We start from the raw sequence: 13,743 nt of genomic DNA on the forward strand, positions 1-13,743 counted from the left end.
CCCCCGAACCCCCGCAGGCCGGCCCCCCCACAATGGCCCAGTGGGGGGGGGCGTCAACCTCTCACGGTCCCTCCCCCCAGCTGGCTGACCCCCCCCATAGGCCCCAATCGCCAGCCAGGCCTAGGGACCCCACCCATGCACGAATTCGTGCACTGAGCCTCTACTAGTAGTAGTAGTAGTAGTAGTAGTAATAGTGAATATCCTCAGTGGTCCCTAAAATGTCTTATGGCTTTTATTTTGTTTTGTTTTGTTTTTTCTTCCTGGTCCAGGAGAAAAATAAGCCAGGTTTATTTATTTCAAAAGGTTCTGCTTTAAAAAGCACAAAAAAAACAGTTATTCTATAAGAAGCAGAAGAACAGTATGTAGAATCTTTACTATTTAGAATACAATTCACAAAAAAAATAAAAATAAAAAAATAATACAATTCACAATGGGATGATGAGAAAAACTAATTTTAATAAGTTCTCTGAGTATTGAGAATTGATTAAATGATTATGAAGCATGAGTCTAATTTTATAGAAGACATTAGGAAATATATATATATATTTTTTTAGGAAATATTTTTAATTTCTTGACAGAACTAACTAGGCAATTGCCACCAAACACAATTTAGCAGTGACATATACCATGACAGTATTTATGTTACTGTTTTGTTTTTTAAAATATATATTATTGATTTTTTTACAGAGAGGAAGGGAGGGGGATAGAGTTAGAAACATCGATGAGAGAGAAACATCGATCAGCTGCCTCCTGCACACCTCCTACTGGGCATGTGCCCGCAACCAAGATACATGCCCTTGACTGGAATCGAACCTGGGACCTTTCAGTCCACAAGCCGACACTATCCACTGAGCCAAACCAGTTAGGGCTATGTTACTCTTTTTTACTGAGATTCCCTTTCGTTCTCTAGGATATAAGTTTAGTTTACTGCACCAATTTTTCGTTGTAAGCACAAAAATAAGTACCACTGATCTTGCATCCTATACCAATTCTCAACCCTTTATTACTTTCCAGGTGACATAGGTAATTTGAACAGTAATACATTTCAGCCATTTAGATCTATATTTTTCCAGACTACCCTCTGTACCTTTTAGGAAGGTACAAGTGCAATAAATGGGGAAAAACCCCTCCCTCTAAAACTTTTTAAAAGAATGGTAGTAAGTCTGATTTTAAAGAAAAATTCCACATTCTTTTCTAATATTAATAGGTATTTATGAATTCTGCCACATACTGAGAACTACAAAGACGAGTAACAGAGCCTGAAATTTATGTCGAAATACTTACAGATACAAAAGCTATATGTTTTTACAGTTTTTGTTGGAAAAGGAACATAGTCAGTTTAACGTCATCCAAAGGGTCCGTAGGCCATTATCTTACCCACAAGAACCACAGTTTTAAAAGAATATATTTTATTGATTTTTTTACAGAGAGGAAGGGAGAGGGATAGAGAGTTAGAAACATTGATGAGAGAGAAACATCAATTCAACTGCCTCCTGCACACTCCCTACAGGGGATGTGCCCGCAACCAAGGTATATGCCTCTGACCAGAATCGAACCTGGGGGGACCCTTCAGTCTGCAGGCCGACACTCTATCCACTGAGCCAAACCAGTTATGGCTAGAATCACATTTAAATATAGTTTTATGTAGTGGTTAGAGCAATATCAGTGTGGCTAAGAATCTTTATTTTGAAATTTTATTTAGCTAGCCAAATAATTATTGAATCAACCTACCATGGGTCATGTGGAGTGCACGTTTTCAGGTGGAATAATGTTGATAGATGGCACATAGGGGTTTCTATATTTCAGATTAGAGATGAAGGGTAAAGTAAGACCATACAGTGCTTATGTAAGTATGTGTGGCTATCTTTAAGAATGTGTATGAGAGAGGATGAAGTGAGCAAACTGTTTTTGTTATAGATCAATTCTGATTCTGAAAGTGTAACGATACTTTATTTCATAGTTCAATGTAATTATTTAAAAATGTATGGTTATTACCAGTTGTTTTCCACTTTTAAGCAAATTATTAAAGGGACAAAAATGGAAAGGAAGTTTTTTTCAATATCAGTTTGTTCATATGTATACATACTCTCTATCCATGTGCCACTTATATCTATTTTTCACATGAAAAATAATTTTTATTTAAGAAAACTTTTCAGGAAGAAATCTAAAAGTTGCATATGGACCTCACTTATATTTTTATCTTCTCATGTGAAATTGCAGGAGCTTAAATGTTAAGAATATAATATACAGCTTTTTATTGCCTGCAGTGCTTTAAACAAGGAACACAGAATGCAATCAGTAAATATTATGTGAATGAATAAGTAAAACTGCTGAAGGAGTCAGAGTCTGTGTGAAATGACACTGGGCATGTAGTTAAATCATTTGGCACATGGATGACATAAAGTTTGTATTAGAGGATTTGTCTTCTTTTAGTTAAAATCCTTTGGAAAAAGAATGAAACTTTCCTTTCAAGCATATAGATTGCGCAGGAGGGTATTAACCCACGTATCAAATGCAGGAATTTAATTAATGGTATTGCAAAAGCCTTTCTGATTCATGGTTTATATTTCTTGGTTTCAATAAACAAAACCTGCCTGGCTGGAGTGGCTCAGGTGGTTGAGTGTTGTCCCGTGCACCGAAAGGTTGCCAGTTTGATATCCTATCAGGGCACGTGCCTGGGTTGTGGGTTTCATCCCCAGTCTGGTTGGAGGTTGGGTCAGGGCACATAGGGAAGGCAACCAATTGATGTTTCTCTCTCACATCGATTTCTCTCTCTTCCTCTCTTCTCCCCGTCCTCTCTCTTAAGAATGTACTCAGGTGAGGATATAAAAAATCAAAAACAAAACAAAGACTGCCAAACACCCACTTCAATATAGTATTTTCTTCATGAACATAGTTCATGAGGATCTCTTGCTTTGAAAGAGATCATCTGTATGAAACTTTCAGTTAACCATATAGGGTTTATAAATCTTTTTCTTTTTTTTTTTTTTTTTTGGTAGCCTGGTTTATTTGGAGTTTATTAGACTTCTGTAGAGTCTACACTGTTCTTTTTAAAAAATATATTTTTATTGATTACAGAGAGGAAGGCAGAGGGAGAGAGATAGAAACATCAATGATGAGAGAGAATCATTGATCAGCTGCCTCCAGCATGCCCCACACTGGGGATTGAGCCCACAATCTGGGCATGTGCCCAGACCGGGAAACGAACCATGATCTCCTGGTTCATGGGTCAACGCTCAACCATTGAGCTACACTGGCTGGCCTACACTATTCTTAATGGCTGTTTATTTAAAGTATTGAGCTCTTAGAGAAAAGGGATCTGTATGAGCATTCACATTTGATTTAGGATTTTGCTAATAGAATGCTTAGTTTTAATTTTCTTATTATTTCCGAGAGGAAGGGAGAGGGAGAGAGAGAGAGAAACATCAATGATAATAGAATCATTGATTGACTGCTTCCTGCATGCTTCACACTGGGGATCAAGCTCATAATCTAGGCATGTGCCCTGACTGGGAATTGAACCGTGACTAGGTCAATGCTCAACCACTGAGCCACACTGGCTGGGCTCTTTCCAATTTTTAATGTATCACACAAGAATTGTGTGTGTGTGTGTGTGTGTGTGTGTGTGTGTGAGAGAGAGAGAGAGAGAGAGAGAGAGAGAGAGAGAGAGAGAGAGAGAGACTGATTTGTTCCACGTATTCATTCAGTAGTTGATTCCTTACCAGGGTTCGAACCTGCAACCTTGGCGTTTCAGGACAATGCTTTAACCAACCGAGCTACCCAACCAGAGCTCAACTTGAATTTTTAATTGAAGTTTGTAAGAATAAATCGCTTTTTAAATCATCTGCTTTAAGTGGAAGAGGATAAATTATCATATTTAAAGTTTATGCTATTGAATTTTTAACATTATGAAGAAATTTTTTTTAAATAGTTCAAAGGAATTATACTTTCTTTTTTAACAATAAAGACTTCTTATTAGAGGTGTTTACATTATACAGATTAAACCTCATTATAAATTTCAAGAGACTCTTGAGGAGTGGGGGCGGCTGGGGAGAGGTCAGTGGGGGAAAAAGGAGACTTATTTAATACTTTAAACAATAAAGAGAGACTCTTAAACTTCAGGCCTTCCTGGATCTTGACTACTTTTATACATGAGCTTTGGCCAGTGTTCTCAGTGGTTAAAGCGTTGGCCTGTGCATTGAGGGGTTGTGGGTTTGACTCCTGGTCAAGGGCCCGTACCTCGGTTGCAGGTTTGATCCCCTAGCCCTGGTTGGGGTGCATGCAGGAGGCAACCGATCGATATGTCTCTTTCACATTGATGTCTCCTCTCTTTCTTTCTCCTTCCACTCTCTCTCTAAAAACAGAAAAGTGATGGAAAAAATAATCCTCTGGTGAGGTTTAAAAAAAATTATTATACATGAGTATTATTCAATCTACTCACCACATGTGAATTGTCTATAGGTATAAATGGGGAACCAGGAAGTACTGATATTAAGGTAGTTTGGTATTTCTTGGTACTGGATTTTTAAGTAATGACTTAAGAGTCAGTGTCTGCTTCCCTATGTTAGAACATCTTGACATCTGTATGTCCTCAGAACTATAAAGAGCTATATTTTAACCAGTGCCCTACACTAAAGGCTAAAGACCATAATGTTGTTAAGCATTGCAATTTTATGGGCCATCATTCCAAGGTTTTTTGGAACATTGAAATTTGTGTTTTTGGGGGGTTTTTTTTTGGAATTTGTTGAAGTAGCATTTGATCCATATTCAACATGTATGTCCTGAATTAGCAGGATGTACACATCCTGTCAAACACTCATTCTTTCTTTTTCTTTTTTTTAAAATATATTTTATTCCTTTTTTACAGAGAGGAAGGGGGAGAGAGAGTTAGAAACATCGATCAGATGCCTCCTGCACATCTCCCACTGGGGATGTGGCCGCAACCCAGGTACATGCCCTTGACCGGAATCAAACCTGGGACCTTTCAGTCCGCAGGCCGACACTCTATGCACTGAGCCAAACCGGTTTCGGCCACTCATTCTTTCTTGAAAAAACATGCTCCTAGTGTGATTTTTATTCCAGAAGCAATGTACATTTTCACAGTAGCAAATTATATTTGAATCCATAAAGTAAACCTTGGATGAAAACAAAACCTAACTATAAAACATAGATTGAACTTACATGAAATAATGATGATAGAATTTAGATACTTTGATTCTGGTGAAGCAGAACCAAGAACTAATGTATTTCTGAATCATGAGGAGTTGAAATTTACAAAGAACATTTTGCTAACCACTATGCTATACACTGAAACTAATACAAAATAATATTGAATGTAAACTATAATTGAAAAATAAAAATTTAAAAATAGTTCCTCAGGAATACAAAACAATATCTGACATTAGTTGAGAAGTGAGGAATTTTCTTTCCCTGAATATCTTGAAAATTGGGGAAATTTTAAGAATGTATATTGCATCCTGACTTGAGAGTTTCCTGGTAATATGCTTTGTTCCCAGGGTAGAAAAATCGTGCAAATTGTAATGTCATAAGTTATCTCTATCAGTAATTTAACAGAAAGCTCAGATGATCATTTTGCAAACTAATCTAGATTCTATTCAGTCTGATTGACAAGAGCTTAAAATGATGAAAATCGGTAGGAGGAAATAGCTTTTGAGATTGTTTCACACACAAAGGGCAGCAGTATGCTTCAAAAAGGTACATTGCAAGGGTAGAGCTAGTCTTTATGAAACATATTCATAAAAGAATATGTTTCATCTTCTAAGATCTACTTTTAAGACTTCCATTCCCTGTAGTTACCAACTGCTTGTACCTGGCCTTTAGAAATTAGTATGTTAAACTGAACCAGCTTATAGGAGTAACTATCTATAGGGCTTATTTACCAAAGAAAAGTATTGCTTAGAATAGCAAAATTATAAGCCTGTCTAGGCATGTTGTAAAGCTGTTCAAAAGTAATTCAGATCAAGTTTTGAATGGAAATGTAATGCTCAAGTTACAATCTGCTTTAAAAAGAAAAAGGAGAATATGGTTTTTTATAACCACTTTTCAAAAAAAGTGGAGGAGGCTCCTACTGTGGTTACGATTCTCAGATCCTTTTCAACCTTCTAATACTGTGATGGAATAGAAAAGGCTTACTATCTAACATGGTTTTATTTATAGGAATGAATTAATATACTGCACTGTCTTTTCTGAGGACATGCATGACACAAAATCCTTCACCTACTTAAATTAAATTAAATTAAATTAAATTAAATTAAATTAAATTAAATTATATAGTTAAAATTTGGATTTCCAGTCTATTCCAGAAAAGCGATCCTTTTCTTCCCACTGACTATAACTTGTTGATTATCATGAGAGATCTGCTTCACTTGCTTTTAATGATTCTGTAATAGTTGCTTGGACTTCTCCTTAGATTTTTTAGTTTGAGATTTATTTATCCATCTTGGCAGGTCAGATATGGTTGCCTTTTGCTTCCAAACCAATAGAATAAGTCAGTATACTTTTCACTAGTTTTGATTTCCAGCTTAGCTTTATTTCTTTTTCCAAGTTCTAAAATACTATTCCCTTTGTCCAAGTTCTCTCCACATCTTTAAAGATACGGTAATGTTACATTGTTGAGCTTTCATTTGTTGTTTAAATCTTTGCTGGTTAAAATATAGAGTAGGTTTGATGATGCCATGAGTTGTAGTGAATTTTGCAAATTTAAGATGATTACTTTCTGCATTTTATTTCATCTCAGTAAAAATCCAAATAGAATCTGGCCCATGTGGCTCAGTGTTTGAGTGTTGCCCCATGCACCAAGAGGTTGCTGGTTCGATTCCCAGTCAGGGCATATGCCTGGGTTACAGGCTTGATTCCGGTGGGGGCATGCAGGAAGCAGCTGATTGATGTTTCCCTCTCATCAATGTTTCTATTCCACTCTCCCTCTCCCTTCTACTTTCTATAAAAATCAATTTAAAAATCTTAAAAAAAAAAAACAAAACACCTAAATAGAATCTTGGGAAGGATATTAAAGGAAGAGTTTGTTAAAGGACCTACAAATAATATTCGAAAATTTTTATTATTTCTTTATTTTTTTAAATATATTTTTGTTGATTTTTACAGAGAGGAAGGGAGAGGGATAGAATGTGCGCTTGACCAGAATCAAACCCAAGACCTTTTAGCCCGCAGGCACACTCTCTATCCACTGAGCCAAACCAGCTAAGGGCCCAGGGACCTTTTTGTTGCACAGGAAGATATTCAACCAACTGAGCCACACCGGCCAGGGCTGTTATTTCTTTAATATATTATAGATTTCTTTTTGCAAAATCCAAGTCTTTTTAACTTTGATAAACTCCTTTTTCTGACTTTGTATTATGGATTTTTTCCTTTAAAAGTAAAATCTTTGTAATCTTTTAATAGCCAGACATTATAATCTTGAGAGTTTTATTTGGATATCCTTTAAGTAATTGTGATCTTTTCTTCTCTTCTTTATTGTTTAGTCCAAAAGAAACTCTGCCTTCAAAACCCGTAAAGAAAGAGAAGGAACAAAGGCCACGTCACTTACTCACGGACCTCCCTCTCCCTCCAGAACTCCCTGGTGGGGATCCATCTCCACCTGACTCTCCAGAACCAAAGGCAATCACACCACCTCAGCAACCATATAAAAAGAGACCAAAGTGAGTTTTTCTAGGGACCTACCTTAAGTACAGCTTTTATTACAGTGAAGAACTTTGGAGCTTAAATCTCACACTTTCTTCTACAACCCACACTAGTAGGATCATAAAAGATTGAGCCTAATGTATATCTGTTATTTTATTTTAATGGATAAAAGCCTACTACCTAGGAGAACCATTCATCTACATTCACAGATACGTAGCTGTTATTATTTTTTTTAGAAAAGCAATAAATTCCCCAACCCAAATATATCACGAACATTGATCCCATTGTATCTTTTGAGTTCATAATATTTAGATTATTGAAGGAAAAAATAAAGCCCTTATGCTCAGGGTGTGTAAGCCATGTACATATTAATGAAATTAATAGATGTGGGATTTTTTTTCTTTAATCACATAAATTGCCACACCATAAATGTAGTAGAATCTGGGTTTGATCTTCTGATTGTTAGCATTCCTTTCTTTAAAAAAAGTTACTTTTCTTGAGTACTTAATATTGCCAAAGTTTTCTATTTTTATTGTAACCCTATGATATAGAGATTCTTTTCCCATTCTATAGGTGAGTAAGCAAATACTCAATAGAGGCCAGAAACTAAGCAGCAAATCTACTTTATCTTGTATCTTCCTGAAGTAAAAAAAAATCTGTGTTTTAGCCATTGTGAGAGACAGTTTAAACTATTTATTTCATATTATTTAATTCTGCCTTTTTAATAAAGAAATTCATAGAAGACTCAGGAGTTAGAGAAATCATAAAAGAATTTTTTATTTTTTAGTAGATTTAATTTTAAAAAACAACTTCTTGTTTTGCCATTTTTAGAATTTGTTGTCCTCGTTATGGAGAAAGAAGACAGACAGAAAGTGATTGGGGGAAACGCTGTGTGGACAAGTTTGACATTATTGGGATTATTGGAGAGGGAACCTATGGCCAAGTATATAAAGCCAAGGACAAAGACACAGGTAAATATTGCCGCGAAATTTAGATGTCAGGTTAAAAAGCTAGCAATACTGATGTCTTAAGTGGACTTATCAAAAGTAAGTTTTGGGTTTTAATTTGGTCTCTAAAAGTTACTAAATAGACTAAAATTTTCCAAAAGAATAGTATAATTATTACAGTTTAAAAACCCTGCTCTTTTTCGTTGTCTTTTGTAGATGTTTTATAATAAGCTTGCTTGGAATTTAAGAGAGGGTAAAAATAAAATGTGTAAATTGCTCTTTGTTTGATAAGGGGCTTAGTCCTTGAAGATAAAATAATGTAGTTGAATTATTGGTGTATTTTAATAACCAAAATGTTTAAGCCTAACTGATTATGGGATTTATAAAAATTCAAGTCTTAAAGAAATCAAAGATAAGAAAGGGAACTTAGGGACTTGTTTTTTAAGATATAAAAGCATTAAAATAGGCATTAAGTCAGTCTTTCAGAGCAAGGGCATATTTTGACTAGATGGTAGCCAAAAAAATGCTAGTTGATACTATAATAATTTGAATTTATTGTGACAGGAGAGCTAGTGGCCCTGAAGAAGGTGAGACTAGACAATGAGAAAGAAGGCTTCCCAATCACAGCCATTCGTGAGATCAAAATCCTTCGGCAGCTAATCCACCGAAGTGTTGTTAACATGAAGGAAATTGTCACAGATAAGCAAGATGCACTGGATTTCAAGAAGGACAAAGGTACAAGCAAAGAACTATGTACAGGGTAGATTAGTACATCTTATTTTTCTTTCTTAGCATATTGCCTGTTTGCACTGTTTATAGTTTTTACTAAACTCCAACTTTTTACTTGAACCTATACCAGAATTAAGATGTCAGCATATTGCTTTTGTGTTGAATAATGCTTATTTTATAAAAGGTCCATTTTTTCAGTGTACTCATATACTTTTAGAAATTATTGTTAATTATTAAAATTAGTGTTTGCTGTGCCATTTAAAGTCTTTTTTTTTTACAAATTATAATAACAATTATGGAAATTAAAACCCAGATTTATCAGTTACTTTCAGTTCTTAAAATTTTTAATTATTTTAATTATAATTTACAAGCAATATTATATTGCTTTCAGATGTACAACATAGTGCTTAGGCATTCATATTCTTTATGAAGTGATCACCACAAGTTTAGTAACTGTCTGTCACCATGCAGTTATTACATTACTAGTAGCCCTGAGCACCAATCAATGCGCCAGTAGCTTGCTGCCGCCCTCCTATAGCTCTCTGCCCACTGCCCCCCCCCATAGCTTGCTGCCCTGCCCCCTCCTGTAGCTCTCTGCTGCCCGCTTATAGCTCACTGCCCCACCCTGCCCTCCTGTAGCTCTCTGCCTACTGTTCTGTCCTCCTGTAGCTCTCCCTGCCGTTTCCCCTCCCCCATAGCTTGCTGCCCTTCCCCTCCTGTAGCTCTCTGCAGCCCGCTTGTACCTCGTGTTATGTAACGACCATTTGCATATTACATCTTTATTATATAGGATAGGATTACTGGCTATATCCCCTATGCTGTACATTATATCCTGGTGACTAATTTTATAATTAGCAACTTATACTTAATTCCTTTCACCTTTTTTGCTTACATCCTAATGCCTCACCTATCTGACAGCCATCAGTTTGTCCTCTGTATCTATGAGTTTGTTTCTTACTCTCATTTTTACATCATCCCTTCTGGTTATTGTTTATGTGCATCCATATTTTTACATAGTTTTTCACTGATACAGTTTAGAATTCAATGCAGGTATTTCTAAATCTTCACGTTTGTTTTCCTGGATTTTTAATTTTTGTCTATTTGGGCGATAAAATTGTGTGTTTTTTTGTTCCCATACTTACGTTTGAAGTAGTCTATATATGACATCTAATATACTTTTATTGAAATAAGTCTGAAGGTTTAGAGATGGGCAGCTGTGAAGAGATGGCATGTGTAAATATAATCTAGAATGTTACAAGAGAATATGATTGGGAGGAAAAGAATGTATAAACTTTGCCCTAGCTGGTTTGGCTCAGTGGATAGAGCGTTGGCCTGTGGACCAAAGGGTGCCCTGTTCAATTCCCGACAAGGGCACATACCTTGGTTGCAGGCTCCTCCCTGGACCGGGCACTGATCAGGATTGGTGCAGGAGGCCACCAATCGATGTGTTTCTCTCACATTGATGTTTCTCTCTGTCTTTCCCTCTCTCATCTACTCTCCCTAAAAATCAGTGGAAAAATATCTTCAAAAAATATTCCTGGTTGAAGATTAACCAAAAATAATATACAAACTTATAGTTGTAAAATAAGTCAGGGGCCCGGCCCGACTAGTATTGCTCAGTGGTTGAGCATTGACCTATGAAACAGGAGGTCGTGGTTCAATTCTGGGTCAGGGCACATGCCAGGGTTGTGGGCTCGATCCCCAGTAGGTGGGTGTGCAGGAAGCAGCCGATTGGGTATTCTCTCTCACCGTTGATGTTTCTCTCTCTCCCTCTCCCTTCGTCTCTGAAATCAATAAAAACATATTTTAAAAAAATAAGTCAGTGGGATGTAATGTACAATATAGGGACTATAGTTAATGATACTGTATTAACTGTGTGTACTGACCAGTGATTACTAGTCAGTGATTACTATGGTGATCCTTTCATAAAATATGTAACAGTTGAATCTCACTATGTTGTGTACCTAAAGCTAATATAATATTGTATGTCAACTATAATTAAAAATAAATTTTACAAAAACAGAATTGAAGTATATAAATTTAGAATGTAATGGATTAATCTGGAGTTATTTACATAGTCTTAAAGATAATAGCACTAGGGAAGCAGCACCTCTGTAGTTTGGTAGAAGTACTTTTAAAGCAATTAAAAGGGAATTCTGCTTATGTAGTAGTATTTAGATAAATTTATGAAAGTTAGATCTGATATTGGGTTTATTTTGGGGAATAATATTCTGAATATTCCGCCGAAACCGGTTTGGCTCAGTGGATGGAGCGTCGGCCTGCGGACTGAGAGGTCCCGGGTTCGGTTCTGGTCGGGGGCATGTGCCTGGGTTGCGGGCGCGTTCCCGGTGGGAGGTGTGCAGGAGGCAGCTGACCGATGTTTCTGACTCTCTATCTCTCTACCTTCCTCTGTGTAAAAAAATCAATAAAATACATTAAAAAAAAATATTCTGAATATTCCATGTTAGAGAGAGAGGGAGGGAGAGGTATAGAGAGATAGAAACATCGATGAGAGAGAAACATCATTGATTGGCTGTCCCCTGCAGGCCCCCCCACTGAGGATTGAGCCTGAAAGTCAGGCATGTGCCTTGACCAGGAATTGAATTGGTATGGATAGACGCTCAACCACCAAACCACACAGGCCGGGCTAAATTAATTATTTTTTAAATAATAAAATAATGGATGGATGTGATGCATGCCCATTGTAGAAAAATTGAAAATACCTATATACATAAAAGGCTAATATGCAAAGTGTTCCTCTGCTCGTCTGATCGGTTGCTATGACACACACTGACCATCGGGGCAGATGCTCAATGCAGGAGCTGCCGAGCTGCAGTGACTTGGCAGCAGCGGTTCTCAGGTGACATACCCGAAACCAGAGAGGAGGGAACCTGATTCCTTGTGGGGCTGTGTGATTCCACCTTTGGCCGTGGGTTATGTTGTTGCTGGGGCACTATTGGCCCCGAATCTGGTGTATTACACACTTACATTTGTGTTCCACACCCTGTATGACAGCAACTTTGCAGAATGCCCTCTTGCACTCTGGGACCCCTTAAGGGATGTTGGAGAGCCAGTTTTGACCCAATCCCTGCAGGCCAGGCAGAGGGACCCCGCTCACTCTGCAGATGCCCTTCAAGCCACGGTGCCACCCCAGATGTGGCTGGCTGGGAAGGGACTGCGGGAGGTTGGCTCCAGGGCATGTCCAGCCCGTCTCGCACAGTCCCGCCCCACTGGCCATTTTCTAATTAATTTCCTTTCAACGTGCATGAAGTCGTGCACCAGGACACTAGTAGAAGAATAAGAAAATGGCAATCACTTTTCTCTCGCTCCAATCCAGTATACCATAGAACCACTATAGTGTTAGCATTTTGGCATATTTCTTTCTAGTACTTTATATTATATACGTATTTATCTTAACATTACTGGGATCAAATATAGTTAGTGTTTTATAGCTTGTCCTAAGCAATTTCTCATATCATTAACATGTTTTAATGACTGTGCATAAAGGTAGATGAATCCAAATTTACTTCATTAGTCACTGTTGAGCAATTAATTGCCAGTTTAAAATATATATTATAACAGTGCATTGAACATCTTTGTACATAAATCTTTACATTTAGATTTATTTCTTAATATAGTTTCTGAGACGTAGAATTATTTGGTCAAAGGGATTTTCATATTTATTGTTAGATTGCTTTTAAGAAAGAGAGTAATAATTTATGTCCCACCAGTGAGTGTCCATTCCATTTTATCTTCCCTAACATTGAGTACATATTTTTAAAAAATGGTCATCTTGATAGGTGAAGTATATTGTTTTGAATTGCATTTCTTATATTTCATCTGAGTTTTTTTCCATGTTTATTAGTTTTACATATTTTCTCTTTTTTGAGTTGTCCTTTGTCTCCTTATCTTTTACAGTTTTGTGCTTTTCTTATTAATTTGTATGAGGTGGTAGCTAAATCTCCCTAAGATATTCCTTTAATGTAGTGGTTCTTAACTTTTTGGGGTCATGACCTCTTTAAACATGGATCCATTTTTCAAAAAAATATGTTGCATACATATATCTTTAAAATATTGCATACTGTTTCAGAGAGTTCGAAGAGTCCTTCAAGCCTACCCCCTAGATTCTGAATCCTTGCCTTTATGTTACCAGGAGACAGACGTTTAGACCAGATAAATCATTGTCTAACTAGGTCTAGTATTTCTTATGTTTTGATATTTGTCTCTAGTATGAACCCTGTTGAAAGTGGCATTATGGTATGGATTTCAGATCTTTTACAGTTCTCTAAAAGTACTTTTTTTATCTGCTTCTAAATTTAGGGAGTTTAAATAGATGATTCATCTTTCTTTCATTACTAAATACTATGAAATTTACTAACAATTTATACTAACTAGACTGTGCTTCCCC

The 13,743-nt window shown here is 36.7% G+C and overlaps 1 protein-coding gene across 9 annotated transcripts in view; it reads left to right on the forward strand.

The window, feature by feature from the left end:
- Positions 1 to 13,743, forward strand: part of CDK12 (cyclin-dependent kinase 12) — an 80,820-nt gene that overhangs the window by 8,971 nt on the left and 58,106 nt on the right. For all 9 annotated transcript variants that reach the window (XR_001515668.1, XR_001515666.1, XR_001515667.1 and 6 more), the window contains exons 3-5: positions 7,500 to 7,676; positions 8,491 to 8,630; positions 9,171 to 9,341. Coding sequence is in view for 4 of the 9 variants with exons in the window: in XM_015570888.1 (XP_015426374.1) it covers positions 7,500 to 7,676; positions 8,491 to 8,630; positions 9,171 to 9,341 (488 nt within the window). In the remaining 5 variants the exon portion in view is untranslated. The remainder of the gene's footprint in view (positions 1 to 7,499; positions 7,677 to 8,490; positions 8,631 to 9,170; positions 9,342 to 13,743) is intronic.

This window comes from Myotis davidii, unplaced genomic scaffold (genome assembly GCF_000327345.1).
Source record: "Myotis davidii unplaced genomic scaffold, ASM32734v1 scaffold327, whole genome shotgun sequence".
Taxonomy (NCBI): domain Eukaryota; kingdom Metazoa; phylum Chordata; class Mammalia; order Chiroptera; family Vespertilionidae; genus Myotis; species Myotis davidii.